The sequence below is a fragment of the Staurois parvus genome, unplaced genomic scaffold (genome assembly GCF_062004578.1).
Source record: "Staurois parvus isolate SC_StPar_1 unplaced genomic scaffold, SC_StPar_1.0 ptg000086l, whole genome shotgun sequence".
NCBI lineage: Eukaryota > Metazoa > Chordata > Amphibia > Anura > Ranidae > Staurois > Staurois parvus.
This window is the reverse complement of record NW_028317882.1, coordinates 190892-218584: the sequence shown is the minus strand read 5'-3', so window position 1 is coordinate 218584 and position 27693 is coordinate 190892. Positions and strand designations below refer to the sequence as shown.

At 39.1% G+C, this 27693-nt stretch overlaps 1 protein-coding gene across 1 annotated transcript in view; it reads right to left on the bottom strand.

The window, feature by feature from the left end:
• The window catches only part of DNAH6 (dynein axonemal heavy chain 6), a gene marked incomplete at its 5' end in the record, with an annotated part of 237814 nt that overhangs the window by 40779 nt on the left and 169342 nt on the right, over window positions 1-27693 (bottom strand). The window contains 6 exons of the mRNA XM_089670117.1: window positions 355-493; window positions 5406-5552; window positions 18425-18513; window positions 20485-20645; window positions 21949-22139; window positions 27162-27325. Of these exons, the coding sequence (XP_089526243.1) occupies window positions 355-493; window positions 5406-5552; window positions 18425-18513; window positions 20485-20645; window positions 21949-22139; window positions 27162-27325 (891 nt within the window). The remainder of the gene's footprint in view (window positions 1-354; window positions 494-5405; window positions 5553-18424; window positions 18514-20484; window positions 20646-21948; window positions 22140-27161; window positions 27326-27693) is intronic.

Here is a 27693-nt window from a genome sequence, read left to right as displayed (position 1 = left end):
ACGGTGCCCATGCTAATCAACTCGACTGTGGAGTGATTTTGGAAAAGGTTCCTGCACTGCTTTACAGTGCAGCTTGGCCCCATAGAATATGCAAAGTTCCATCAAAGTGACATGACATAATCAAGCTGTAAATCGAATCAAACTCACAACGCAGTAATGTGAACCAAGCCATAGTTGCATCATTTCTACTGTACACTTTGCACATATGACATATATGTGCACATTTGTTACTTTCCTGCAATTGTTAAAATGTTTAGAAATAGCATAAAAAGGACCTGAAAAAATCTCCCCAAATGTCTTTTCAAAGTTGGGTACTATATTTAGACCCCTGATTTTATGTTCAAATACACATACCTGTTATATAAGTAAGTGCGTCCCATGGTATTTTTCCTTCCTGACAGTACAAGTTTAAATTAAGCAGAGCACATTCTCTGTCACTGTCATTAAATTCATAACAGATGTTCCATCCAAGTGGTCCAAACTTCTTCCTCTCCTGCAACAAAACCATTTGAAACTGTGGGTCAATGGGAAGGAAGGGAAAATGGAGGTGTAATTTAAAGGAAACCTTTGATAGAATATGGAGGCAGACACTGCTTACCTCTTCTTCAAAAAATTTTAGTTGCTTGGCCATCATGCTACTTTCTAAGGCACTTAACTTGAACAAGTACATAGATCCCCTTGAACCTTCTAATCTGCATGCTTGTGCCAGGTCAGGCAACAGCCAAGCAAATAGGAGGAGGAGGTAGGAGGTAGCTAATGGCACCCCTCATGTTTCTTGGCCTACTTTCTTTAAGGTTAACATGTAAGGCAAGAAAAGTACATGTTAAGATAGCCTTATGTTAAGAATTAGGCACAGGACCACTACAGTGCTTCTGCAAAAATAACATCAGGAGGACAATAATATCTATTGTTTAAGTATCTGGAAAAAATGTCACACCATTTTCTACTGCTTTTAACATGTTATTTTAAACCAAAGCAACATAAATGAATAAGCAATTGCTAAGACCTCTGCTTAGCTGTAATTAGTGTATATTCAAAGTCATGCCGTACTGTCTACTTGACCTTTGGTGTAATTATGGCTTCAAAACTGTAAGCATTCTAGAAAAGTGCTTGCTTCATTCATGAAAATTCTCCCTAAGCTGTACTTTCAACATATCCAGCTGAGCCTTAAAACTGCCATGTCACTAAGATGCCAATTTTAAATCAACCTAAACAAATTCATGGAAAGTCATTTCCATCTACTGGCATACAGAAGCTCCTACACACTGATATCCCATAGGCATATTCAAACAATATGGCCACACAGATATGGGATAAACCTTTGCAAAGGAGACTATTTTTAATTTATGAAAAAGTATACTATAAAAGCTTTTAGAATATAGAAATGATTGTGTTTGGTAAAATATTCATGTACATTTAGACATATAGAAATGTTATATTTAGTTTCTTATATTTTAATTCTTAGGAATTAAACAAAATTACAGACATAGAATTAAATCCACAGTTCCCTAGTTCAAGGGTTTACAGGGTTTCGTATGTGACATACAAAACCATCTGTGGTCCCTTTCAACCCTTAGGGGTTGATTTACTAAATAGAAATAGGATGTTTATTGTGCAAGGGAGTTTTCAATATGCATGGGAATTTTCCCTTAGCTTACTGGATGTTGTGAAAACTAATTTTTCAAAGAAGGATGTTAAGCAACAGGAAGAGGACAAGGCAGCCCTGCAGTGAAGATTTCAATAGAATCCAGCAGCCTGAACATCGTGAGCCATATTTCATTACAAGTAAGTAATGTAAGAGAAGTTGCTGCAGAGCAAAAAACAGTTTTTAACTAAACTTTAAGCAGTATTAAACGCTGGAGGCCTCATCTGGACCCACTCACCCAGACCCAATGGTCGGAAAGGTGGTGGAGTTGGTTTGTTTCTATCCCCATTGAGCACATTTCAAGTCCTCCCTAACCCTCCCTCTCTATCCTTCTCTTCTTTCGAGACTCACTCCACTCGGCTGTTTTCTCCCATTTCTCTGAGGATTGCAGTGATCTATCTGCCTCCTGGACCGGTGTCCTGCTTTCTTGATGATTTCTCCGCCTGGCTACCCTACTTTCTCTCCTCTGAACTACCCACTACCATTCTTGGAGATTTTAACATACCTATTAATGTCAACAACCCAGCTACATCCCAACTCTTCAACCTAACCTCATCTTTTGCATTAGTAAAATGTATACAGTCCTCCACTCACTCTGATGGGAATACATTAGACCTTGTTTTCCCCATCTTTGCACTCCCTACAACCTCACAAACACTCCCTTTCCTCTCTCTGATCACAATCTCATCACCTTCACAGTTTCCCAGTAAGCATTCACCCTATATAAATCTGCTTTCTCAACATACAATACAATTCCTCCCTTCATGCTGCCAAACAAGCCTACTTTGTCACTCTTATTAATACCTGGTCATCCAGTACTCGTCGTCTCTTCTCTACTTTTAACTCTCTACTTTCTCCACCTCCACCAGTACCTCACTCACTGCTCAAGAGATTGCAAATCATTTCAAAAACAAGATTGATGCAATTCGTAGGGGTATCACCACTGCACAGACACCCATCCCACTTAGCATACCTTATACTAAACCTCCCTCAACACTTTCCTCTTTTGACTTTGCTACTACCGAAGTGGTCACTAAGGTTTTCTCAGAAGCCCGTCTCACTACCTGCCCCCTGGATCCTGTCCCCTTACAACTACTACGGTCACCCTCTTCTTCCATCCTATGCTCCCTCACTCACATCTTCAATCTTTTCCTCTCTACTGGTGCCTTCCCCTCCCCTCTAAAGCATGCCACATCACTCCATTACTTAAAAAGCCCTCCCTGGACCCCACCAACCAAGCTTTCGCTCACTACACTTCACTGAAACTGCCCTACTAAAACTCACTAATGATCTACTAACAGCTAAAACCAATGGCCACTACTCTGTACTGTTACTGCTTGACCTCTCTGCGGCTTTTGATACGGTTGACCATTCCCTCCTCCTCAAAAAACTCCACTCTCTTGGTCTCAGAGACTCTGCTCTCTCCTGGTTCTCCTCCTACCTATCGCAGTGCTCCTTCAGTGTTACTTATAACGCTGCCTCCTCCCCTTCACTCCCTCTTTCTGTAGGGGTCCCTCGAGGTTCTGTCCTTGGACCCCTTCTCTTCTCCATCTACACCTCCTCCCTTGGTCACTTGATAAACTCCCATGGCTTTAAGTACCATCTCTATGCTGATGACACACAAATCTTTCTACCCCTCACCTCACCCCTTCAGTCTCCTCTCGCATTAGTAACCTACTAAGCGACATATCGGCATGGATGTCACTCCACTTCCTCAAACTCAATCTTTCCAAAACTGAGCTCTTAGTATTCCCCCTAGCCCGTGCCCCCTCCCCTGACTTCTCCATTAAGATCAATAACACAGTCATCATTCCCTCCCCTCATACCAGGGTACTAGGTGTAATCCTAGACTCCCATCTGTCCTTTCAGCCCCAAATCCATTCACTGTCCAAATCTTGTAGACTTCACCTCTGCAACATCTCCAAGATATGCCCTTTCCTAACCTCGGAAACCACTAAGCAACTTATTCACTCCCTTGTTATATCTCGCCTTGACTATTGTAACTCCCTCCTCATTGGCCTACCTAATCGCAGGCTATCCCCTCTTCAGTCTATCATGAATGTTGCTGCCAGACTTATCCACCTTATCCACCTTACTAACCGTTCTGTATCTGCCACCCTTCTCTGCCAATCCCTCCACTGGCTTCCCATTGCCCAACAGATAAAATTCAAAACATTAACAATAACATATAAAGACATTTATAACTCTGCCCCAAATTACATCAACGATCTTGTCTCTAAATATCACCCAAACCGTACTCTCTGCTGCTCGCAAGACCTCCTGCTCTCTAGCTCCCTTGTCTCCTCCTCCCATGCTCGTCTCCAGGACTTTTCCAGAGCTTCCTCCATCCTCTGGAACTCTCTACCCCAATTTATCAGACTATCACCTACTCTGCTCACTTTTAGGCGATCTCTGAAAACCTATCTCTTCAGGGAAGCCTATCCTGCTCTCAGCTAATAATGGAATCTTCTACTCTTCCAACCAGTCCATCCCCCACAGTTACTACCTTTTGTACCACTAGCACCTCCCTCCTAGATTGTAAGCTCCAAGGAGCAGGCCCTCCTTTCCCTCTTGTATTGAACTGTATTGTTGCTGTATTGTTTCCCGTTATATTGTAAAGTGCTGAGCAAACTGTTGGCGCTATATAAATCCTGTATAATAATAATAATAATAATATTACATTTTTTTCGTTTTGGGTTTAAAAAGGCTTTCAGTTTTAATATGAATGAGCCCTTAGGACATAAACTGAGTTGTTACATCTCATATATAGTAAGCTGTACTAAAATATATTTCAGATCATAGATGCACTCAGTGCTTTTAAAAACCAAATCTGTTCAACAGAGCTCCAATCTTTGCAGGAAAGGTTTGTATAAACTATAAAAGTGCCATAATCAGAACTGCAGTGCAGTAAGTAGGATATATAGCCAAAGATACATATGACGTGTTGAAAAAAACACAAACCAGCAGTATCTCCAAAAATACATTTAAAATCCTGCCATCAATAAATTCCCCTGCAGTTCATGTCTCTAGTGATTCACTATGTTCCATGGTCTAATAAAAATAAAAATAATAACAGTATTGAATGCCATTCATGATGTATCGACTTTAAAGCTAAACTCCAGGAGAAAAAAAATTATTTTGTGCTATTTGCTGTACAAACATAAATAATTTCTATTGATGCCTGTCTCATATTTGACTGCTGCTCCTTTTGGTAAAATAGTTCATTTCACTCTGACCCCACAATATGTAAGTGCCAAATGTAGTACCATTGATAATACATTTATCAGTTTGGTTGCTGTACACCTCCTGGAAGTAAAAAAAACTTTGTATTCTTTTCACTAAATGCAAGGCTTTTTATGATTGGACAGGTAAATGTCACGATCTCCTATTTTCCAATCACAGAAAGCATTGCATTCAGTTAAAAAAATACAAGGCTTTTTCTGAATAGAGGAGGTGTACATCAATCAACCTGATACAGGTACTACCACAATTTATTAGCAGTTATGGGCTGAATGAAAGTAAATGTTCTCTTGATTGAAGCAGCAGCCAAACGTGGGACAGCATCAAAAGAGTTAATTTATTTTTACACAGTAAATTACCCTTCTGTCCTGGAGTTAAGCTTTAGGCACAATACCATAACAGTACTGAAGTTATGTGCGGCCATAGTACACTGCCAGAAGTGTTAACCTTTTCTTTTAATTTATGCTAACAATTTTCAATACATGTTCCAGTAGATTAGTCAGTAGAAAACGAAAGTCACCTGAATGATAGCGTGGAAAAAGCAAATTCCAAAAATAACTTTTCTCCATTTTCTGCCAAGCAGATGCTCTTCGAAGAATGTGGGAGTAATTTCCGTAAAGGCGCGACGGATATTAGCACGGAGACCTTTTGGAGGCTCATTAGTAACCTGCAACACAAAACCGTTTGCAGAAAATGTAATGACCTCTTTGTTGAACATTGAATTTTAACATCTCGTTGTCTTCTTGTCCGTGCCAATTACCTGGTTTCCATGCTGCCGAAACAGAGGATGTTATGCTGGTCGTGACAAACATTTCTAACTGATGTTAATCAAAAATAGCTTTCTTGATTTCAACACTTGAAGTTATATTGAATACAAATCTATTTCTTTTACTTGCAAATATTGAGCATCATTAATTATATGTATAGTATATATATAGGCTAACTGCATATACCCATACAGACTAATCAGGTGGCAGCATTTATTAAAACATTTTATAAAATGCACAGGAAAAATTATAACTTTAATGGACAACACTCAGGCTTTTCATATTCAACATATAAACATGTTTTGTTTGTATTGTTTGTCTTACATTGTAATGATGGGTTCACATTTTGTGGTTGCAGTTTGTAGTGTCATGGCTAATCGATTCCCCTATATCCATGTATTCATTCACTTAGCTTGTCCCTAGGGACAGGCAACTTGCTTCAGATTGCACATACAGTGCATGCCTTGCCATTTCCTCTGTATTGCATCACAGAATGTGGGAGGGCTAATGAGATGAAAACACATCTTCCAGAACACAGAGCCCTCAGTTAATTGCTCTGCCTGTTTCTGTCTGTTTCATATCTAACTACTGTTTGGCTCTCACATGCAGAACACTAGACTGAGAGAGCCAGGAATTTTGGGTTATCTACTTCCTTCACAGAAAGGGGTTTATTTACGAAAGCTGGAGAGTGCAAAATCAGGTGCACTTCTGCATAGAAACCAATCAACTTCCAGATTTTATTGCCAAAGGTTAATTGAACAAGATGAGGTTAGAAACTGATTGGCTACCATGCACAGGTGTTTCAAATTCTGAGTGAACCAGCTTTAGTAAATCTCCCCCACTGTGTCAGTTCTCACACCACAGACATACCCTCACCGGACACTTTATTAGGTACACCTGTTCAATTGCTTGTCAACACAAATTGCTAATCAGCCAATCACATGGCATCAACTCAATGCATTTAGGCATCTAGACGTGGAGAAGACGACTTGCTGAAGTTCAAACCGAGCATCAGAAGGGGGAAGAAAGGGGATTTAAGTGACTTTGAACATGGCATGGTTGTTGGTGCCAGATGAGCTGGTCTGAGTATTTCAAAGACTGCTGATCTACTGGGATTTTCACGCAGAACCATCTCTAGGGTCCGAAAAAGAGAAAATATCCAGTGTGCAGCAGCTGTGTGGACGAAGTGCCTTTTGATGTCAGAGAGGTTGGAGGAGAATGGGCAGACTGGTTGCTGCAACATTCAGATGGTTGGCTCAGAATTTATCGTAAACATGAAAGCATGGATCTATCCTGCCTTGTATCAACGGTTCAGGATGGTGGTGTAATAGTGTGGGGGATAGTTTCTTGGCACCAGCAAGGTATACCTAATCAAGTGATTGTAGGTCATTCAATAACCCTTGCAGTGCCATCAGGCATAACTCATGTTTGAACAAAAACAGAAACATCTGACACAAAAATCTGAACATTTACTCTACTATAGGCTATGCATACGGGCCAAAAATGACACCAACAAACGACATGATCAATTCATCCTATGCAGTTGAAAAACACCAGTTGCAGGTAGGTAGGTTTATTTATTTATTTATTATTTATTTCAGGTACTTATATAGTGCCGTCAATTTACGCAGCGCTTAAACATATATTGTACATTCACATCAGTCCCTAACCCTCAAGGGTGTACAATCTAAGGTCCCTATCTCACATTCATACAATGCCTTTGCGTTTTGTGATCATAGACAACCATAAACACAACTGCATTTATGAATGCAAGAATTTGGCTGAACATATGGGCAACAATTGTCTTGAAGCAAGTAGAGGTCAATGAGTGGAACCACAGTGGCCAGTGGAGGACACAGTCTTCTACATATCTGGAGGTGTGGAATAAGTACTGACCCAGAAGCACTGCTCCAGAGTTAAGTTTTAGCAAACTGGCCAATGGACAGGTATAAATACCATTTTCTTCACAGTGCCTTTTTTTTTTACTTACCCTAGACATAGTCTTTCTACAGGAAACATGGAGGCTGTCATTGTTCAGGTCAATGATCCAGAAAGCATTAAAGTCAATGGGTCACTAACATTTTCAGAAGTAATTCAGCAATGGCTGCCTCAACATTTCCCATATGACAATCACAAAGATTTAAAAAGTCACACATGGGCCAAGCACAAAACGGTGATTTGTTGTTTGCCATAAGGAAACAATCCAAACTATTTCAATTCTCTACAAATCCATCACACTGAGCTTTAGAATGAAATTTGTTTTTATGAGCTCTGATTAAATCTTGCCCTGAAATAATTTTCCAAGGCTACAGACATCTGTCAGCATACACAGATGTGACATAAGCTGAGCATTACAACACTTCTATTTGGAAAGCTTACACTGCAGAGACATGCTGAATTAAAAAACTTAGAATGAAATGCCTTTTTCTACATCGCTGTCATCATACTAGAATAACCATTTTGGACACTGTGTTACATTTAAATTATAAAAGAGAACAGCAGCAATGTGAAAATATGGTAGGCAGAAAGTGTGTTTTGAAGTACAAATTTCATATTTCATAATGTCATATTTATTTAAAGAGGAAATGAACTCTGGAAGCTGTGCCCCAAAAAGACAGGTAGAGGGCAAAGGATCACCAACACCCACATGGAAGAAAAATATATTTGAAATATATTTTAAAAATATAACTTCCCAAATATATTGCCATATATTTGAAATGCTACAATTTTGGTCACATTCAATATATTTCAAAATATATTCCAATAAATATATATTTTTTTAAATATATTATTCAGATTTTTTTTACATATAAAAAAGTCATTTTAACATATATTTTTACATGTATTTGTACATGCATTCGAAAAATGTAGATTTGTATTTTTAAAGACATACAGTATATTTGAAATGTATTTTTAAAAATATTTTTCATATATTTTGTAATATAAAAACACATTGATACACATGATATATATAAATATATGTGTGTGTGTATATATATATATATATATATATATATATACACACATGATATATGTGTGTGTGTATATATATATATATATATATATATATATATACACACATGATATATATGTATGTATATATATATATATATATATACACACACACACACATGATATATATATATATATATATATATATATACACACACACATGATATATATATATATATATATATATATATATATATATATATATATAAATATATTGAATATGACCAAAATTGTAGCATTTCGATTATATGGCAATATATTTGGGAAGAATATTTTAAAAATACATTTCAAATATATTTTTCTTCCATATGGGTATTCCCTGTGGTTTTCCTGCAACTCAGCTTTCCCCACTAATAGCTTCCCATGCCTTGTACTGCACTTTGGGTGGAGGCATCTTGATAGGAGAAGGGCTTTGCTTACTTATGTCAGAGCCTCCAGCAAACAGAACAGTGAGCAAAACAGTAGTGATATCACCAAATGTTACTGAAAAATCTCCTAAGACTAGATAGAGGTCAGGCACCCTCAGAAACCACAAATTGTATGGCTATATGTCAAGATATATCCAAGAAAAAGGTATATTTTGTAGGGTGCTTTTTAGGCATCACACCCAAAGTCCCTATAACATAGTAAATGTTCACTTTTTGAGGTCAGGTCCACTTTACATGCTATCTGTTTGAAGGTAAAAATTGTCAGTTACAAGGATACAACCAGCAACAAAAGAACATTATCCGCTTAAATGACACCTGTCCAGTGTGCACACAAATTCTGCTAGACAGCTAAGAATATGAATAACACAATGTAAAATGATTTCGCACACAAGTATACAGTATTATCAAAAGACATTGCACACCACAGGGACTATGAAGAGGAGCACAGATGGTCTATATATAGAAGTAAAAAGACTAGTATGCTACTGCACTTTGATAACACTGATAAGGGTTTTATGGTACAAATGTTACCTTAAAAAATCTTGAAAAAGATAAATGTTAGTAAAAGCTGAACTAATATACATTTGTCATAGCAACTTATGAGCTCTGCTTGATGACACAACTGGGTTAGTGACCTTCCTCTTCTTTACTGCAGTAAAGCATTATAGCCTGGTGACCTGCCCAACCCTCAGCTTGTGATTGAGCAGTAAAGAAGCCCATGGCCTGTGACTGAACAGTGAAAGAGCAACAACACAGTTATGAGCTTGTGTCCCTGCTCTCTCCTCCACTCAGCACATTCTTCAGTAGCACATGAATTTTAGTAGAATTTATTCTCTTGAGGAAAGGTAATTAAACACTTGCCTACCGGGCACTTTTACCCCCTTCCTGTCCAGGGTAATGTTCAGCTTTCAGTGATGTCACACTTTGAATGACAATTGTGTGGTCATGTGGCACTGTACCCAACAAAATTTTTATAATTTTTTTTGAGACAGATAGAGGTTTCTTTTGATGGTATTTATTCACCACTGGGTTTTTTATTTTTTGCTAAACAAACTAAAAGAGACTGAAAATTTTTGAAAAAAAAGTCTCTGTTATAAAATTTTGTAAATAAGTAATTTTTCTCCTTCACGGATGTGCACTAATGAGGCTGCAGTGATGGGCACTGATAGGCTGCACTGATGGGCACTGATAGGCTGCACTGATGGGCACTGATAGGCAGCACTGATGGGCATTGACAGGCATAACTGGTGGGCATTGACATGCATCACTGATGGGCACTGAAAGGCAGCACTCATATATGGCACTGATGGGCACTGATAGGAAACACTGACGCACACTGATATGCAGCACTGACTGGCACTGATTGGTGGCACTGATGGGCACTGACTGGCACTGATAGGCAGCACTGACTGACACTGATAGGCAGCTCTGATGGGCACTGATATGTGGCATTCATATGCACTGATATGTGGCATTCATGTGCACTGGTGGGCACTGGTATGTGGCATTGATGGGCACTGACAGATGGCAATTATGGACACTGACAAGTGGCATTGATGGGGCTACAACGATAATCAGGGCACTGATGATCAGTGTACATCTCCCCTCTGAGGAATGCTGCTTACCGTCTCTCCTCTCCTCACGTGCTGTCAGCGTGAGGAGAGGACTGCCGATAACTGGCATTTTCTATTTACATGCAATCAGCTGTGATTGGACATAGCTGATCACATGATAGAGCATACGTCATCGGCTCTGTACTGCGATTGGTGATCCGCTGTGTCCCATTGACACCACACACCACCAATCGCCGTGCCGCGCTCTCCCAAGAATGAAAGAACCGGCACCCTCCTGTCATTTCTTTATATGGCGGGCGGGAGACAGTTGAGGGGGCATATGATCACCATGTATAAATACATACTGTAGGTTGTCCATATAGTGAACTTGGTGTAGACTTATTCATTTTCAGGTTATAACAGAGGACAAGGGGGCATTCTTCATGTCTGGAGGAAAAGAAATTTAACCTTCAAATACAGAAAGGCTTCCTCACAGTAGGAGTTGTGAAATTGTGGAATAGACTCCCTCAAGAACTAGTTCTGGCTAGCTTAGTAGATTGTTTTTAAAAAAAAAAAAAAGCTGGATGCATTCCTAAATGCACAAAATATAACTGGATACTAATATTTAGTGTTGGGCTCTATGTTTGAGTTGAACCTGAGTTTGCCTGGAACATGGGCCGTTCGTGTGTTTGCTGAACACACAAATGATACAGGCGCTTGGCTGGCTGTTCGCCTACAGCTCCCCACAATGCACTTTGCTCTGACAGTGCATTGTGAATGGTCAAAGCAATGCACCTGATCACAGGTCAAGTGCAACACTTTGGCCAATCACAGCATAGGATGAACCCCGCCCCTTAGTGACATCATGACAGTATTTAAGAACTGTCATTGGGGCACAGCTGTCAGACAAGCCAGCGTTGCGAATGGAGCGGTTTTTAATTTTCTTTTTTTTGGGTAGCGGCGGTGGCGGGCATCATGATTGATGTTGGATCTATTTCGGGGGACTTTTTTTTATTTTTAATAAAAGACTTGTCAAAGACTGTCTCCTATTTTTTTCACACTACACTTTTTTTTGTGAACGGGTAGCAATACCATATACCCCATACTCATTCACATGGGGGGGGCCGGGATCTGGGGGCCCCCTTGTTAAAGGGGGCTTTCAGATTCCAATAAGCCCCCCAAACACAGACCCCCACAACCACAGCCCAGGGTTGTGGAGAAGAGGTCCTTGTCCCAATCAGCACCCCCCCCATGTTGTGGGCATGTAGCCTAATATGGTTCTGGAGTCTGGTATGGATTTTGAGGGGGGGCCCACACCATTGTTTAAAATAATTTTGGTGTTGGGGTTCCCCTCAAAATCCATACCAGGCACAAAGGGCTTGCTTTAAATGGGGGGGGGACCACGCCATTTTTTTTTACATTTTTTTAAATTGTCGGACAATGCCAACAATTCTTTTTTACATTCATCTGTCAGCGGGGAGCCCCACTGACAGATGAAACATGAATTAATGTTTCACTACTAAAATACTGCATTACTTAATAATATAACTCATGAGGTATTTTAGTAACTGAGCAGTATCTTACCATATACTCAGATGTGATAAGATACCGCTCAGTAAACTGTTCGTGTAGAGTTGTGTTCGGCCCATTACTACTAATATTTATAGGTAATCACAGCAGTATAACTAATGCAGGGAATATTCACCTACCACCTGGTGGATCAGGAAGGATTTTTTTTGGAGCAAATTTTATTGCTTCATTGGGGGGTTTTGTCTTCCTCTGGATCAACTGTGGATATAGGATTGTGTATAGGGAGGTTTTCTTTTGTTTGTTTTTCTCTATTGGTTGAACTAGATGCAATTGTGTGCATGGAGGACACCTGATTAGCCCTTAATGCCCCTCCCTCTCCCAGTCTCAGTGGTGCTTTACAATGGAGGCTGAAATAAAGTTAAATTCAGTTATATTAGTTGCATTTAAATTCATTCAAAGTTTTTTCATAAATACATAGCTACAATAATTTGTGTTTTTTAACATCTGCCTGGAGTTCAGTTTTACATTTGCTAATGCTATGCAAATAAATACTGCAAAATTTCAGAACCACTCAGTAGTCTGTAATGAACTGGGATTCAAAATGGCTTTATAGCACTGGGGACATGGGTTTAAGTGTGCACTTGCATAATACCTTCTATACTATTTAAAGTAGACCTTTGTCTTAAAGGTCATATTGTCCTGCCCTGACCCCCCCCCCCCCACTTAGAAATATACATTTTGTTGTGCTGTAAAGCAGCATTTCCCTGTTTCTCCCCGCCCCCTGCACGTGCGCACATGTGCTGCAGGGCTCCCGTCCCGAGAGAGCCCTGCAGCACATCTGCACATGCACAGGTTTCCCTGGCCATCTGCATATGTGCTAAACTTTTTCACATGCACATTAAGTCATCTGAATAGCCCTTTAGCACATATGGGAATACGCCATAATGGAAATGCCCGAGGGACGCAAGTGGAGCCACCAAGGAAGACAGACTGAAGTTCCGCTGGGTGTTGTTCTAATTAAGTGTTCTTGCATGGCAAGACCACTTACTGTTATCTCACATATATATTCTTATTATTATAGCCAAATTTACCACCCTAACTCCTCCCACAGTTTTTACACTACATAGACAGTAATATACCGAAACGTGCGGATTGTTCCCGATTGGTGTGCTATTACTTTGTGGAACATTTCGCCGAATGGTTCACAAAATATCGGTGTTTTTGTGGCGAAATTGGTCCCATAGGAATGAATGGCGGAATGTTCAAAATTGACAAAAGCTAGAGTGTGAGCTGAAAAATCAGGACATGATTTCTAAACTGCCACCACTCCCTCATTTTCAAGCCCACCTACACAAATCTTATATCAAAACGTTCAGCTATCCCTGCTGCCACTAAAAATGTCCACAGGTAAGCCATAGTCCTGATAGTTTTCACAATATGACCATTTGTTTGCAACTCACGCCGCCCATTTACATTCATTGAAACTCCACTCTATCCACCTCAAATTTGAAGGGCAATTTCTAACTTGCGACTGTGCCTTCATTTTTAATATTTCAGAGACGAACTATGCATCAAAATGTAGGTCTGGGTCTTGTGATTCTCACAATATAAAGCTCTTTGGTGTAGGATTTATAATTTTTAAACTATAACTGTTTGAAGATGGCAACTGCCAGTGAAGTGAGCAAGTTGGAGAAGTTTGTTTTTAACCACTCTTCTCTGCCCTTGCCATCGGAACCCAGGTGTGTGAGCAGGCAGCAGAGTGACAAACCACTCCACCCAGTTACTCTGCCCACTCCAGTTGTAGACTACTGGTGGAGGCAAGAACACTTCACACAATTTCCCCAGAAATTGTAGCTTTTCTAGTTTCCTCTTACAATGCAAAAAGTAGTAGGATACTTGATTTCCAGGTAAAACTGGCTCTAGTCTGATAGTATGGATTCTGTGTTCTCTATCAGGTGCTATCGCATATGTTGGTGCTATCTTCAATATAAATATATTATAATTAATATAAAATAGTCAATAAAAAATATTTTAAATTTAAAAAAAAAGTTTTGTATATCTCAACAGATTGATCTCCCTGAAGTTACAAAGTGCCCTTGAGCAGACTTCAGGCTTTACCGTTGATGGTGTGATATATAGTAAAATAATAGTAAGGTTACCAGTTTCTAATAAGCCATATAGGTTTAGGTCACAACATGGAATCATGCTATTAAAAGGTGGCAATCAGCCAATCAGTCATTTACATTTTTATCAAAACATTTATTTGCATCAATGTAACTAATAACCACGTAGGGTTTTTTAACCTGCACATTTCTGCGGGAGGCAAGATGCAATCACACTGAAAGTGGTTTCCAAAACAGCATTCTACAAAGACAAAGATGTAATCACATCTCAAAGCTGAAGCGTTTACAGCGGAAAGGATTATTATGATGTTTGCTTTCTCTGATGAAAGGGTCTTTAGCTGAGCCACAGATAAAGTTTAGTGCCGCACAGCCACATTATGCAGATGCATAAGACATGACAAACCTTTCAGAAATCACTCTTGCACAAGCATTTCTTCTACACATGCTTTAAATTTAGGTTTTTATTTATTTTTTCTGTAGGCTTAAAAGCCTTAGCATTACTGACAGCATGAATGTTACGCTGGTAAACAGATTCAACGCTGACAATTTCAGATCCGAGGTGTCACTAAATGTCACATATGTATTCTTTTCTTTAACGTAATGATTACACACATGGCGGTTATTACAGACTGCTCAGTCCTATTCAAAAGCGAATAAGCTATGGACTGGAAATTGTACTCCCCTTGGGGGCAATGAAGGAGGACGACTTGCATAGAACAAGGAATAAAAATAGGAAATGTAGAAAAGCTTAACCAATTTGTTTCTCTTCGAGGCCATCAGTGCAAGCGCAATTAACATTTGTGCTGCTTAAGCAAACCTATACTATGGCGATTTAAAGAATAAGCTACACTGTTATGTAGTATGTACTCAAAACAAACACAAATGGAAAGTATATGACTTCTTTTGGGTCGTTTGGTTCTACATTTCCCAGCATGTGTTGCTCTTTCTACAGTTTGACTTGTGTACCTGAAATTCCTTGGATTTGATGTCTTCTCTAAGACATCAAGAAACATGCAGACAGGAGGAAAGAGCAGAGTGGCCATGGAATGAATCATCAGTTCTCTTCTCTCTGCATTGTTCAATAACAGACTGGGGGTGGGAAGGTGTGGTGGCTCTACTATTTTAACCAGTAAGGTCAGGTCACGTAAGCTGGCTGTGCTGTGTAATAGGACTAATCAGTACTTGGAAATTTTGGTATTATCTGAAGTCGCTTTACAGGTTATAACAAATTTGACACAGACCTGTGTTAAGTACAGTTGACTAAGTGGTTTGCACTTCTGCCTGGCAATACTAGGGTTGTTGATTTGAATCCCAACCACAGCACTACCTGCACGCAGTTTGCATGTTTTCCCTGTGCCTGCGTGGATTTGCTCCTGGTACTCTGGTTTCCTACCATACTCCAAACACATGCTGGTAGGTTAATTGGCTCCTGTCTAAATTGGTCCTATTATGTGTATATATAAATGAGGGTTAGGGACTGATGTGAATGTATAATCTGTACATGGAAGGCACTGCGTAAATTGATGGCGCTATATAAGTACCTATGAAAAAAAAATACATATGCAGTAACAAAAATATGGTAGTGAAAATGTAAAAGTCACATCAAAAATCACTTTGAGGTAAATGTTGCAATAAAACCTCATAATATACTGTATGTTTGCAGCCTGAATTGAAGACAGACACAGTTTTTGTTTTACCCAGCTGTATTTACTCAGTGCAACTTATAATATCTAAGTGAAAGATATAACACCAACATGTTAGAATCAAAAACAGAATCACTGAATTGGAAAAAGGATCACCCCCTTGTGTCAGTATTTTGCTGAACCACCTTTTGCTTTAATTCCAGCCCTTAGTCTGTCGGGATATGTCTACTAATTTTTCACATCTAAACTTTGCAATATTTGCCCACTCTTCTTTGCAGAACTGCTCAAGTTCAATTAAAATTGATGGTGACCGTTTGGACTGCAGTCTTCAAATCATTCCACAGATTTTCAATGGGGTTCAAGTCTGGGCTCTGACTAGGCCACCTTTTTCTCCTTCAACCACTATGTGGTCATTTTTGCTGTGTGCTTTGAATCATTGTCATGTTGGAAGGTAAATCTCATTCCCATTGACAACTTTCTGGCAGAGGACAACAGATTTTCCTCAAGAATGTGATGGTATTTTGCCCCATCTATTTTTCCTTCTATCCTGACAAGTGCTCCAGGATATTACCACCTCTATGCTTTACTGTAGGAATGGTGTAATTTTGATGGAGAACTGTATTGAATTTCCACCAGACATATCGTTTAGTGTTATGGTCAGATGAGACTAAAATTTAACTATTTGGCCTCAACACCTTTTTCCATGTGGCCCTAGAATCTTCAAGGTGCGTTTTGGCAAAGCTCGGTCATGACTGCATGTGTCCTTTCATGAGGAGGTGTCTGATCACTCAGTTCTCACTGCAGAGCCGGCAGAGAACAGATGCAGCAACGGATCAATGCTGCATCCACCCAGGTGAGTATAACAGTGGTAAACTGTACTGAATTAATAACATTGATTGTAATAGCACTGCAGAGAGCTAAGGACAGCATTAGATTTTTTTGCAGAAAGTACTGTATACCACTTATCAAACAAAGCACATTCAAAGGTATGCTTACAAACCAAAAGGAAGCAAAAAAGGGACAATCATTTTTAAGGCTAACATACTCTTTAACCACTTCAACTCCGGACACTTTCACCCCCTTCCTGTCCAGGCCAATTTTCAGTTTTCAGCACTATCACACTTTGAATGACAATTGCGTGGTCATGCAACACAGTACCCATATGAATTTTTTACCATTTTTTTGAGACAGATAAAGCTTTATTTTGGTGGTATTTATTCACTGCTGGGATTTTAATTTTTTTTGCTATGTAAATGAAAAAGTCAAATCATTTTGAAAAAAAGTGTTTTTCTTTTACAATTTTGCAAATAAATAATATTTCATCATAAATCTTGACCAAAATGTATTCCATTATCTTTTTAGTAAAAAAAATAAATAAGCCAAATTAGTTTATAACCAAAAATTATAATTTTTAAACATTTTTTTTTACATTTTTATACTATTATTTATGGTTTTTTTTTTTTTTACATACTGTCACCCTAGCAGTACAGTGTCACTATGGTACACTGTACTACTTGTGGGGGGTGATGAAGATTTTTTTTTTTTACACTGATTGCTTTTACACCCATTTAGGATGTAAAAGAAATAATTTCTCTTTCGCTCTGTCTGCATTCTTGAAGCCATTGAGAACTACTGAGTGAGCTGTGATTGGTCACAGCTTGTCACATGGTACAAGGCTGTTGTAAATAGCCCTGTACCATGTGACCTCTGTGATCATTCACAGATTTCACACGTAGTAAGCAATGATGTCACAAGTGACATCTTGCTTACTACTTAAGTTCACCTTTGCAACAAGTCACATGTTCCACCTGTTTTTAGTAACATGTTCCAGCTCCTGCCTCCTCCCCCCCCCAATCCTCCCTCTCTGTAACAGCAGACAGAGGATCTTCTCCCGCACCTGTTGTCAGAATTTAGAACCAACGCGGCCTTGCAGGGCTCCGCCCACAGAGGTCTGTGAATGAAGGAACTACATCTAAGGTTGGCATCCACAGGAACTGATAGGTGTTCTCGTAGTTTATTGATTCTTCCTGCCATTCAGTAACTGTTTGCCCATACAAAGGCTGGGCAGACAGCTGTATTGAGTATCTGCATTAGCCTGACCTTGCATCTGGGATCTGCTGACAGCAGGTGCAATGCCTCACAGACTGCAGAGAAAAAAAAATCATAACTGCACATTTTGTAACCTGCAAAAAATATGTGCATTTATTATTTATGTAAAAGTTGAACTTAGCCTTTACTTTTTGACAATTTTGACAATTTTAAAGCCAATATAATTTATAAATAACTTGTGGAACCACAGTTCATTTATAAAAAATAGAAGAGAAACGTGGAAATACTGACTATGGCAGTACATGCTAGTTGCAGGTTTGCTAAGCACAGTACCTTGACTTTTCTATTTTCTCCAGGTTTTTACTGATATCAGTTTAAATGCATGTGATATTCAACATATGGTTTGCTTGTTCAACTGCTGTTCATAATCTCACCTTGACAGAGTTCTGGAGTACAGTTACAGGGAAGGTTCTGCTTGGCATAGAGCTTAAAAATAATCTGAAATTCTCGTTGATGGAAACATCTGTAATATAAAGCATTTAGATTATAAAACACAGCAGAATCTAATTAAAGGTAAAATCAGTCACCTTGATCTACCCAAACTGGATATTAAAAGATGGAAATGAAAGGACTTCATGCTGAGCATTTTTCCCATGCTGCTTAACAAAATGATAATGACAGGAAAAGTAACTAATCTTTAATTAGCTGTGGGGTTCTAGGTCAATATCATTTTTCCCCAAGGCGAGCAGAGGTTCAAGGGCTGTGTCATTTTTTCCAGGGAATATAAAATTAGATTGATTTCCTTGAGCACTGAAGGACCAGGCAAGTGTCACTTCAATATTCTTCAGTGAGCTTATATGGAAACCTGTCAAATCAGCGATCTCATTTCAAGATGATGCCAGCTAGAAAGATAATGAAAAATGGCACTGAACATTACAGGATGGGTGTTAAAATGATCACTATCAGACCTGAAATGTTGCATAGCTACAGCATATATACAGTACTATAGTGCCTTAAAACTATCTTGTAACATACAAAAGTGAAAATTCAGCCATTTGCAACCAGCTGTTCATCTGGCGTCATAATCTGGGATTATATCTTTTACAATAAACTGATGTAGATTAAAGCAGATAAGAGAAAAATAAATACAGAATCAATGTTATTGTCATCCCCACAGTCCTGTAAGCCATAATCAAATAATAGCTATTATGTAAGGATGGAGAGCAGAAGCTCAATATACTTTCCAGACAAGAAAGTCCTGGTGCTCTGACTCACTTCAGATCACTGTTCTTACTGTATATAAGAAATAAAAATGGAAGCAACAAGATTTTTTATTGTACTCATGTAAACACAAGTATCTAATTTCCTGATGTTCATTTGTTATTTCTACTGGACCATGTATACTATCATGACTTTTACTTGGGTATTCATAGGCACAAGTCTATCAACGTTTCCTGTGCTAGATTTGTAGTTTCTGCCTGCCTAGGCCAACAATCTTGTGCCACCATCTATGACTAAGGCCGACCAAGGCCAAAACTCATAAGCTTGTTACTTTTTATGAAGCAAGATGATATGAAATAAAAGCAACATTGGAGGAGATTGTGTGTGCCAACATTCTTGTATTTATACTTACATATCCTGTGAAGGTTCATGCATCACATTGGAGAAGTACAGGGGTAAAAGTAGAGGTGGAGGAGTGTATTTCAGAAATTTCTTGTGCCACCTATACCTACCGTGTGGACTGCTTAGCCTTAGAATCACACTAATATGATCAAAAGTCATAGGCACATATATAATACCAAAACTAAGGGCACAAAGTCTGACAGAGTCATGTTGCCTACTCTCCAGTACAACCTAGAATGATCAACTAGAACAGTATGGAAACCTATTTACTTACTCTGCAGTTTGGCACTGACTATAAGTACACAGTGTAGTATTTCAACACAAAAAGGGACAGCAAAAACGAGGACCCAGCTTTAATAATCTGACAGTTAAGGGAGCAGACTGGAATCATTAATAGGATATGAGAATGTGTTACTGACTGTAACCAGCACATAAGCTGTGTGCTGCTGGTAGCAAACCTACCATTCTAAGTTGTAACCTATATTGGCTTCGCAGGATCCAGCCTCAAATTTTCCCTTTGCCACTTATGGATAGTAGTCAGGGACAAAATCAACTGCTGCCAATTTGTTTTGTTTCAGCACCATGGAAAGCTACAGCAGATTCACCTGCAACATAAAATCTTTTTTTGTATCTATTCTACATAGGAGTTTTGACAGCTGTTCACTGCCTGCTACATTCGCCAGGTGTAAATAGAGAGAATGCGACCAGAGAATGCCAGGAGTGCTATAGAATCTCACATGGGTGAATGTCATTAACAGTTTCACTGGGTGATTAAGAGACCCCATACTATACAATGCAAATTTCTTTTTTCTATATAGCATTCCATATAATCAGCAATAAAGAAAAAAAATATTTTTTTCACTTCACATACTTGGTTCTGTAAAAGTTTTTATAAGTTCCTCCATAGGTAACATCCACGATACAGCCAGATGGCAGTTCTGTAGGAATATCCAGTTCCCGGTTTTCATGCCATCTTTTATCATTCCTTCTGCAATTGGTCCCTGGCCTTGTCCTAGAGATATTGACTGTACCCTGTAAGAGTTAAAGTGATAATAAATGTTTGTGTATTTTTTGTTTTGTTTTTAATGAAAATAACAAACATGTTATACTTATATGCTCTGTCCAATGGTTTTGCTCAGAGCAACCCAGATCCACCTCTTCTCGGGTTCCCCGCCGGTGCTACTCCCACCTGCTGTGTGCCCCCATAGCAAGTCACTTGCTATGGGGGCACTCGTGCATGCTTGGTTCTGTATGTGACACTGTATGTGTCCATATGACACACACACAGAGCGGGGCTCAGCATCACTCCTCCTCCCTCCCCAATGGCTCCTGCTGCTGTATCTGAACCAATGAGGCAGCAAAAAGCCGAGAGAGTCTTAGCACTCGTGTACAAAGCTGGATCGAAATCAAGCTCAGGTATGTATTGGGGGGGGCTGGACTGTGGGGCAAGCTGTCTTTACAACCACTTTAAATTGCCTAAAATTACAGAGTTTCTAACACTATACAATTTTGTATTTTGTTTTAACTTTAAGGGCTCTTGCACACAGGCGCCAAACATTAAACATTTTTAGACATTTAGGCATTTTTTATTACTGATCCAAATGCAGCCCACTGCTTTCAATGGACCTGTACACACTGGCACATAAACTTATATAAACTAGTGCTGTTTTTAGATCAGTAAAAAAATCTGGTCAGTATTTTATGTGCGTACACTAGACAGAAGAATATTTGTGCACATATATACATGTAAAAACACGCACCCTGCAAGGACCATACTTGTGTTCTTTTGGAGCTGGAACTTTCAGGAAGGACCGTAAATATAGAGAAAGATTAAAACTCTTCCATGTAAAATGTTATAACACCATAGAAATTGGAAACACATCATATTTTTCTAAAAAAAAAGTTTCCACACAAAACTAGCAATTTGCAGGGTATTTGGGAGCATTTATATTTGTACTTTTATTTTTTGTAGGTTGACAATGGTATTACATTATAAATCCCTCAGATTATTTTTGTTAGAAGAATATAAATGAATAACAGAAATTTAACACAAACCTATGGAAGAAGTTTGATATCCCTAAGGTAAAAGGATGGAAAAATAGGTGGGGGGAGGGAGAGGAGTTCAAGTCTATTTCTCAGAACCAAATCACTAGTGATAACACAAACGATCGTGTTTTGGAATTAGAATGCTGGCTAAAGGCTTCTTTGACCTAGCTGACTAATATCTTTGGTCCAGGCAGTTAGTGTTTGTAAAATTGATTTCCAATACTGGGGGAGAGAGAGAGTGAGAGAAAATGAATGCACATGACTATAACACTTGATGGATTTTTCTTACCTTTCCAAATATCCCTTTTCTTTTGCAAACCTTTGAAATGCTCCCATTGGGTCTGATCCAGTACTTAGTATAAAAACTAAAGGTGTAGAGGGTGACATGTCTTGGTAGAGGGTAGTAAGGTCGACGGGTGGGTTCTCAATGAATTTTTTTCCGAGATTAAGAATCACAAACTCTGTGATCGCAAAAACAACCTAAAAAAAATCCATATCCTTAATATGAGAAACAATAATTTGAAAATACATATTCATAAAGTGCATCTCAGTTAGACTTTTCAGTAAAAAGTTTACACATCTGTTGATACTAAGATATTATGTATATGAATATATTTTTTCAGTACAGGTACTCCAAAAGCAGAGTTTGACAAAAGGTACACCTATGGGCAGAATGTGTATTAAGCAGGGAAAGACAATGTTATGCCACTGTATTGTCATAAAGGGGCATTGGACTGTTCCAGACTGTTCTTTGACTTCCTGTTGATTAAGGAGAAATGCAGAATTATATTGAGGCTTATTTGCATATTGAATGACAATGGAAAATACAATACCACATCCTTTTCTGTGAAAATAATTGCTCATCAATTGCACCCATATACAGTAACTGTTATAGTCATTGATATGGCAGAATTCAAACATTGGAATTTGACTTTGGCCACCTTGACCTTATGAATGAGTGGTGGTGAGGACAGACAGAACATGTCTCATAATGAGTGATTTTTAAAGCTGGTAATTAAGTGTTCTGGCATGGCAAGACCACTTACTGTTATCTCACATATATATTCTTATTATTATAGCCAAATTTACCACCCTAACTCCTCCCACAGTTTTTACACTACATAGACAGTAATATACCGAAACGTGCGGATTGTTCCCGATTGGTGTGCTATTACTTTGTGGAACGTTTCGCCGAATGGTTCACGAAATATCAGCGTTTTTGTGTTGAAATTGGTCCCATAGGAATGAATGGCAGAATGTTCAAAACTAGAGTGGGAGCTGACAAAAGCTAGAGTGTGAGCTGAAAAATCAGGACATGACTTCTAAACTGCCATCACTCCCTCATTTTCAAGCCCACCTACACAAATCTTATAGCAAAACGTTCAGCTATCCCTGCTGCCACTAAAAATGTCCACGGATAAGCCATAGTCCTGATAATTGTCACAATATGACCATTTGTTTGCAACTCATGCCGCCCATTGACATTCATTGAAACTCCACTCTAGCCACCTCAAATTTGAAGGGCAATTTCTAAACTGCAACTGTGCCTTCATTTTTAATATTTCAGAGACATACTATGCATCAAAATGTAGGTCTGGGTCTTGTGATTCTCACCACAATATAAAGCCCTTTGGTGTAGGATTTATAATTTTTAAACTACAACCGTTTGAAGATGGCAACCGCCAGTGAAGTGAGCAAGTTGGAGAAGTTTGTTTTTAACCACTCTTCTCTGCCCTTGCTGTAGAATGAGCTGCCATAGGAACCCAGGTGTGTGAGCAGACAGCAGAGTGACAAGCCACTCCACCCAGTTACTTCACCCACTCAAGCTGTAGACTACTGGTGGAGGCAAGAACACTTCACACAATTTCCCCAGAAATTGTAGCTTTTCTAGTTTATATTGTATCTTTGGGTAAAATGTAAAATCATATATTTATTTTCACATTTCACATTGTATTTCAATTATTTCTAGCCTACTCGCAATAATCTTGAACAGTCATGAAGTCTGTAAACTCCCCACTCATTTACTTTCTGGAACTCTGTGGCACATATTATTATTATTATACAGTATTTATATAGAGCCAGATAGTTTGCTCAGCGCTGTACAGAGTAGTGGGGGACAGTACATGAGACAATACAGTAACAAAACAGTATACGAGGGGTTCGAGGGCATATTCACTATGCCTTGTAAGTAGGTACTGCTGTGTCAAACATTTCACAGAGCCTGCCTTCCTCACTACAGCAGTGCTGAGAAGAGCAGTTTCAGGAGGTGGAGCCTGTATAGGAATCGCTGCTTGCAGACAGCAAGGTACCATGTAGTCTTTAGAAATTGAAAATAAACAGCAGAGGAGAAGCTGCAAAGCATGCAGAGAATCCAGGAAGTTGTGGAAAGAGATGGACAAAAATAGGCAGCATTTACAACAGGGAGATTTTTCAAGTTAGCTTATATTGGATTGTCAAAGAAAAGTATCGTATGTATTGTTATTACAATGATAATGTTACAAAATGAAAGTGTATGCTGTGATCATAGAACTCCTTTAAAAGTTATATTAGAATGTAGTGGGACAGGAATGCATGCCTTTATATTGCAACCTGTTGATAGTAGCAACTTTGGAGTTGTTCTTTTAAGTTAACTTCGATTGGAAGTTTCATTATTTTTCCACATTATCTTTTCTTTAAGAAGTACACTTTTGTTTACCTTTATAAAATAATGCTTTATGAAAAAAAAAATTAAATATATTTCTTCTTTACTTTTTAGAATGCTATCAGTGTGCAAATATTTAACATGCTTCTCAAAATGTAAGATTTATTACAAGGTAAAAATTAAAAATGCTAAAACGTTTTTTCCTTTATTTGTCTAAATAAATGAGCACTACCGATTTCTAATCCTAGCAATGGTAATTAACTGGTATTTAAAGAAAGCATTGTTGAGTATACAAAAAAAAAAGAACAAGAATAGAATTAATTGAAATTGTACCAGAATCTGCAAACAGCATTTTCTTTTCAGTTTAGTAAGAAGATTAGTTTCCTAATACTGCATGGACAAGAGAATTGGTTGAGATTGGGTCATTCATAAGAATTGTGCATGCCCCTTAATGGGTGGCTTGCAGATAATTGAAAACAAAAATTCCCCATGACACTTTCCAGCTAGTCAACATAAATAAAGTCTGTTGAGACAGTGTCATCATTTTAGTCTGAAAACAGAGGTTTTTTTATTGCATGCATTTGAAAATAATAATGAAGCCTTGCTGCTGCGTCGAGGCACCTCAGTAAAGTGTTGTCCCTAACTCTTAACTATCTGAGTTCCCAGTTTTGAGAAAAACATAGCATTATGTAAATTTAAAGCAGTCATCCTTTGGATGAAGTCTCCTCCTCCTTAAAGATACAGAAACTAATCAGATGCCCAGACTCACTCAAGGTAGCTTAAGACCCAAGTGTGGTTCTGCACCAAAAAAAGAGAATATGGAGGTACTCAGATTAATTTATATTCAGCAAAAGGAAAGAAAGAATATTTTATTATATTTTGCATTGCCCTACCCATCTGCACCTTTCCAGGTTTTGGTGGTTTTAAATAGAGTCCAACAGTTACTATACTTGCTTTGGTAGATAACTGAGACACTTTAGACTGTTGAAACGAATGTAGAACTGAAGTAACACACCATAATATTCAAGTCCAAATACAGATTTATTCCAATGATAGATTATTTGAAAGGCAAAAGCGTTGGGGGGGGGGGGTAACGCCTCACCCTTCATTAGGGCTTAGAAGAATGTAACAAAGATGTAGTGGGGTTGATTTACTAAAACTCAAGAGTGCAACATCCGGTGTTGCTCTTCATAGACACCAATCAGCTTCCAGGCTTTTATGTCATAGCTTAATTGAACAAGCTGAAGTTAGAAGCTGATTGACTACCTGAGCTGATGTGCAATGTGGCCACAGAGCCAAAGGACACCTTTTTTATGTATTTGCTGTGCTGTAGCTCCGCCCCATACTGAAGCCTAATTTATGGATGTCTCCTAGTTACAGCTAGCACTGCAGACAGTGCCACCACCCCCACCTAATTCTCATTGAGCTGGATAGTGTATATTGTATGTGGACCCCTTCCCCCAACCTCATACCACACCAGTATTATTTCATCAGGGGCGTAGGGGTTACAATTGTGACCCAGCCCCATGCTGCAGGGAGCCTTTGTGGCCCCCTTTACGCCTGGATGGGAGGTGCGGCGGGGGTGACTGCATATAGAGGAACCGATCTCTCCATGTTCCTCCTACAGCTGCTGAATGCCTGTGGGAGGGAGAAGAGGAGAAAGAAGAGGCATTCAGTGGCTGCAGGGGGAACATGAAGAGATCAGTTCCTGTATATGCAGTCACCTGCCCCCTGCTCCTCCTATCCAGCTTCTTTCGACTGCACTCCCTGTGTTCCCAGTGGCTGCAGCCTACAGGACTCTGAGCTGAAGGAGCTAGTGCTGACAGTCCCCCCCCCTTTCCTGCAGGAACGAAGAGAGGAGAAAGAGCTGCTTCTGCTCCTCCTCCTCCTTCCACCCCTCCCTCCGCTCCTGTGATTGTCCTGCCCACACTGCTGGAGTTTGAAGCCCAGTAGGAAGAGGAAGGGTGCAGCCTGCTGATCCATCCATGCACTGTGAGTGAAGTCTCCCCCCTCCCTTTTGTCTCCTGCCTCCCAGTGAGTACTGTGATGTAAAAGGTACTCCTTTTTCCCTTTCCTTTCCTTCCCTTTTCTTCCCTTTCCTTCCCTTCTCTTTCTTTATTCTTTCCGTTCTTTCCTTTTTTTTTCCTTCCTTCCTTCCTTTTTAGACTAATGATATCTTAGCTAAGCCCCCCAACGGGGTTCCTAAGAAAAATGTAAAAAATAGTATTTAAAAAAAAACCTACTGATACCAGTTCTAGTTATGCCACTGCCTTTCATATAGTATGTGGAGTTTACTAGCTGTCAGCTTGTGTTGCTGTTAATGACAGCACACTGGAGTTGAGCGCCATCATTTTCTACAACCTATGCCCACAATAACAGAAGCCAGCTAGTACTCCAGTCTCTGTCAGACAACTAAGCCCAGAACTGCTAGCCTTCTATTTTGGGAAAGAGACAAGAAAAGTAGTTGGAGTATGTTGCAGTAGACTTGTGTTGTGAATGACAGTGCTCATCTCTAGTTTCATTAACAACAAGACAAGCCGACAGCTACTTTTTCAGTCTTTTTTCTAGGAATAGCTGGGGGCTGGCAGACAAGTCTGGACTCAGTCTATCTTCCAGTGAATGGCTAGTAGAAGAGCTAAACTCAGTCTTTCCTTAGGCTACAAGATTTCATTTCAAATCAGATGTAATCCCCTTCTCCTCTGGTGGAGTGACGAACAGTGAACACAGAGAAGAAGGAGCGGTGACATATAGGGCTGACACTTTAAGTACACTTTAAGTGTATTGCTTAGTGTTCATGTTTTCAGTTAAGGGGATAACTTTTTTTACCTGTGGTGTATATTTTACAGACAATAGTTACATACCTTTTCTTCCATTATGCTTTTAACAAGAATCAGCTTTTGAAATAAGGTCAGCCTCTCATCCCATGAATCATGCACAGTTCCATTTTCCTTTCCAGGTTGTACTTTAGACATCTGGGTGTTATTGCCATCCAATGAAGAGGGGTTAATTTGGGTTTCTAGAGACCCTGAAAATAAAGACAAGCTATTATCACTGACAATATATATAATTTCCTTAAAAAAGTGGTTGGCTTTGTAATTCTGGAACATATTAAGTAGAAATACCAACAAAATAGGAGTCACATGAACACGTTTGGACATTGTAAATGATTAACTTCAAGTAAATGCACTGGGGGGGGGGGGGTATTATAAGGTAAACCAAAAACACTCTGTAAGATATATAGCTATTATTTGACTTAAAATATATCTAAACACTGACAATGAACATCTTATATTTGCTGCCTTTTCACCTGTTATACTATTTAAGGCATTTTGTCATATCTGTTTGTTAAATGCAAAAACGTCTTGTTGATCACATCGCAAATACAGAGCTGTC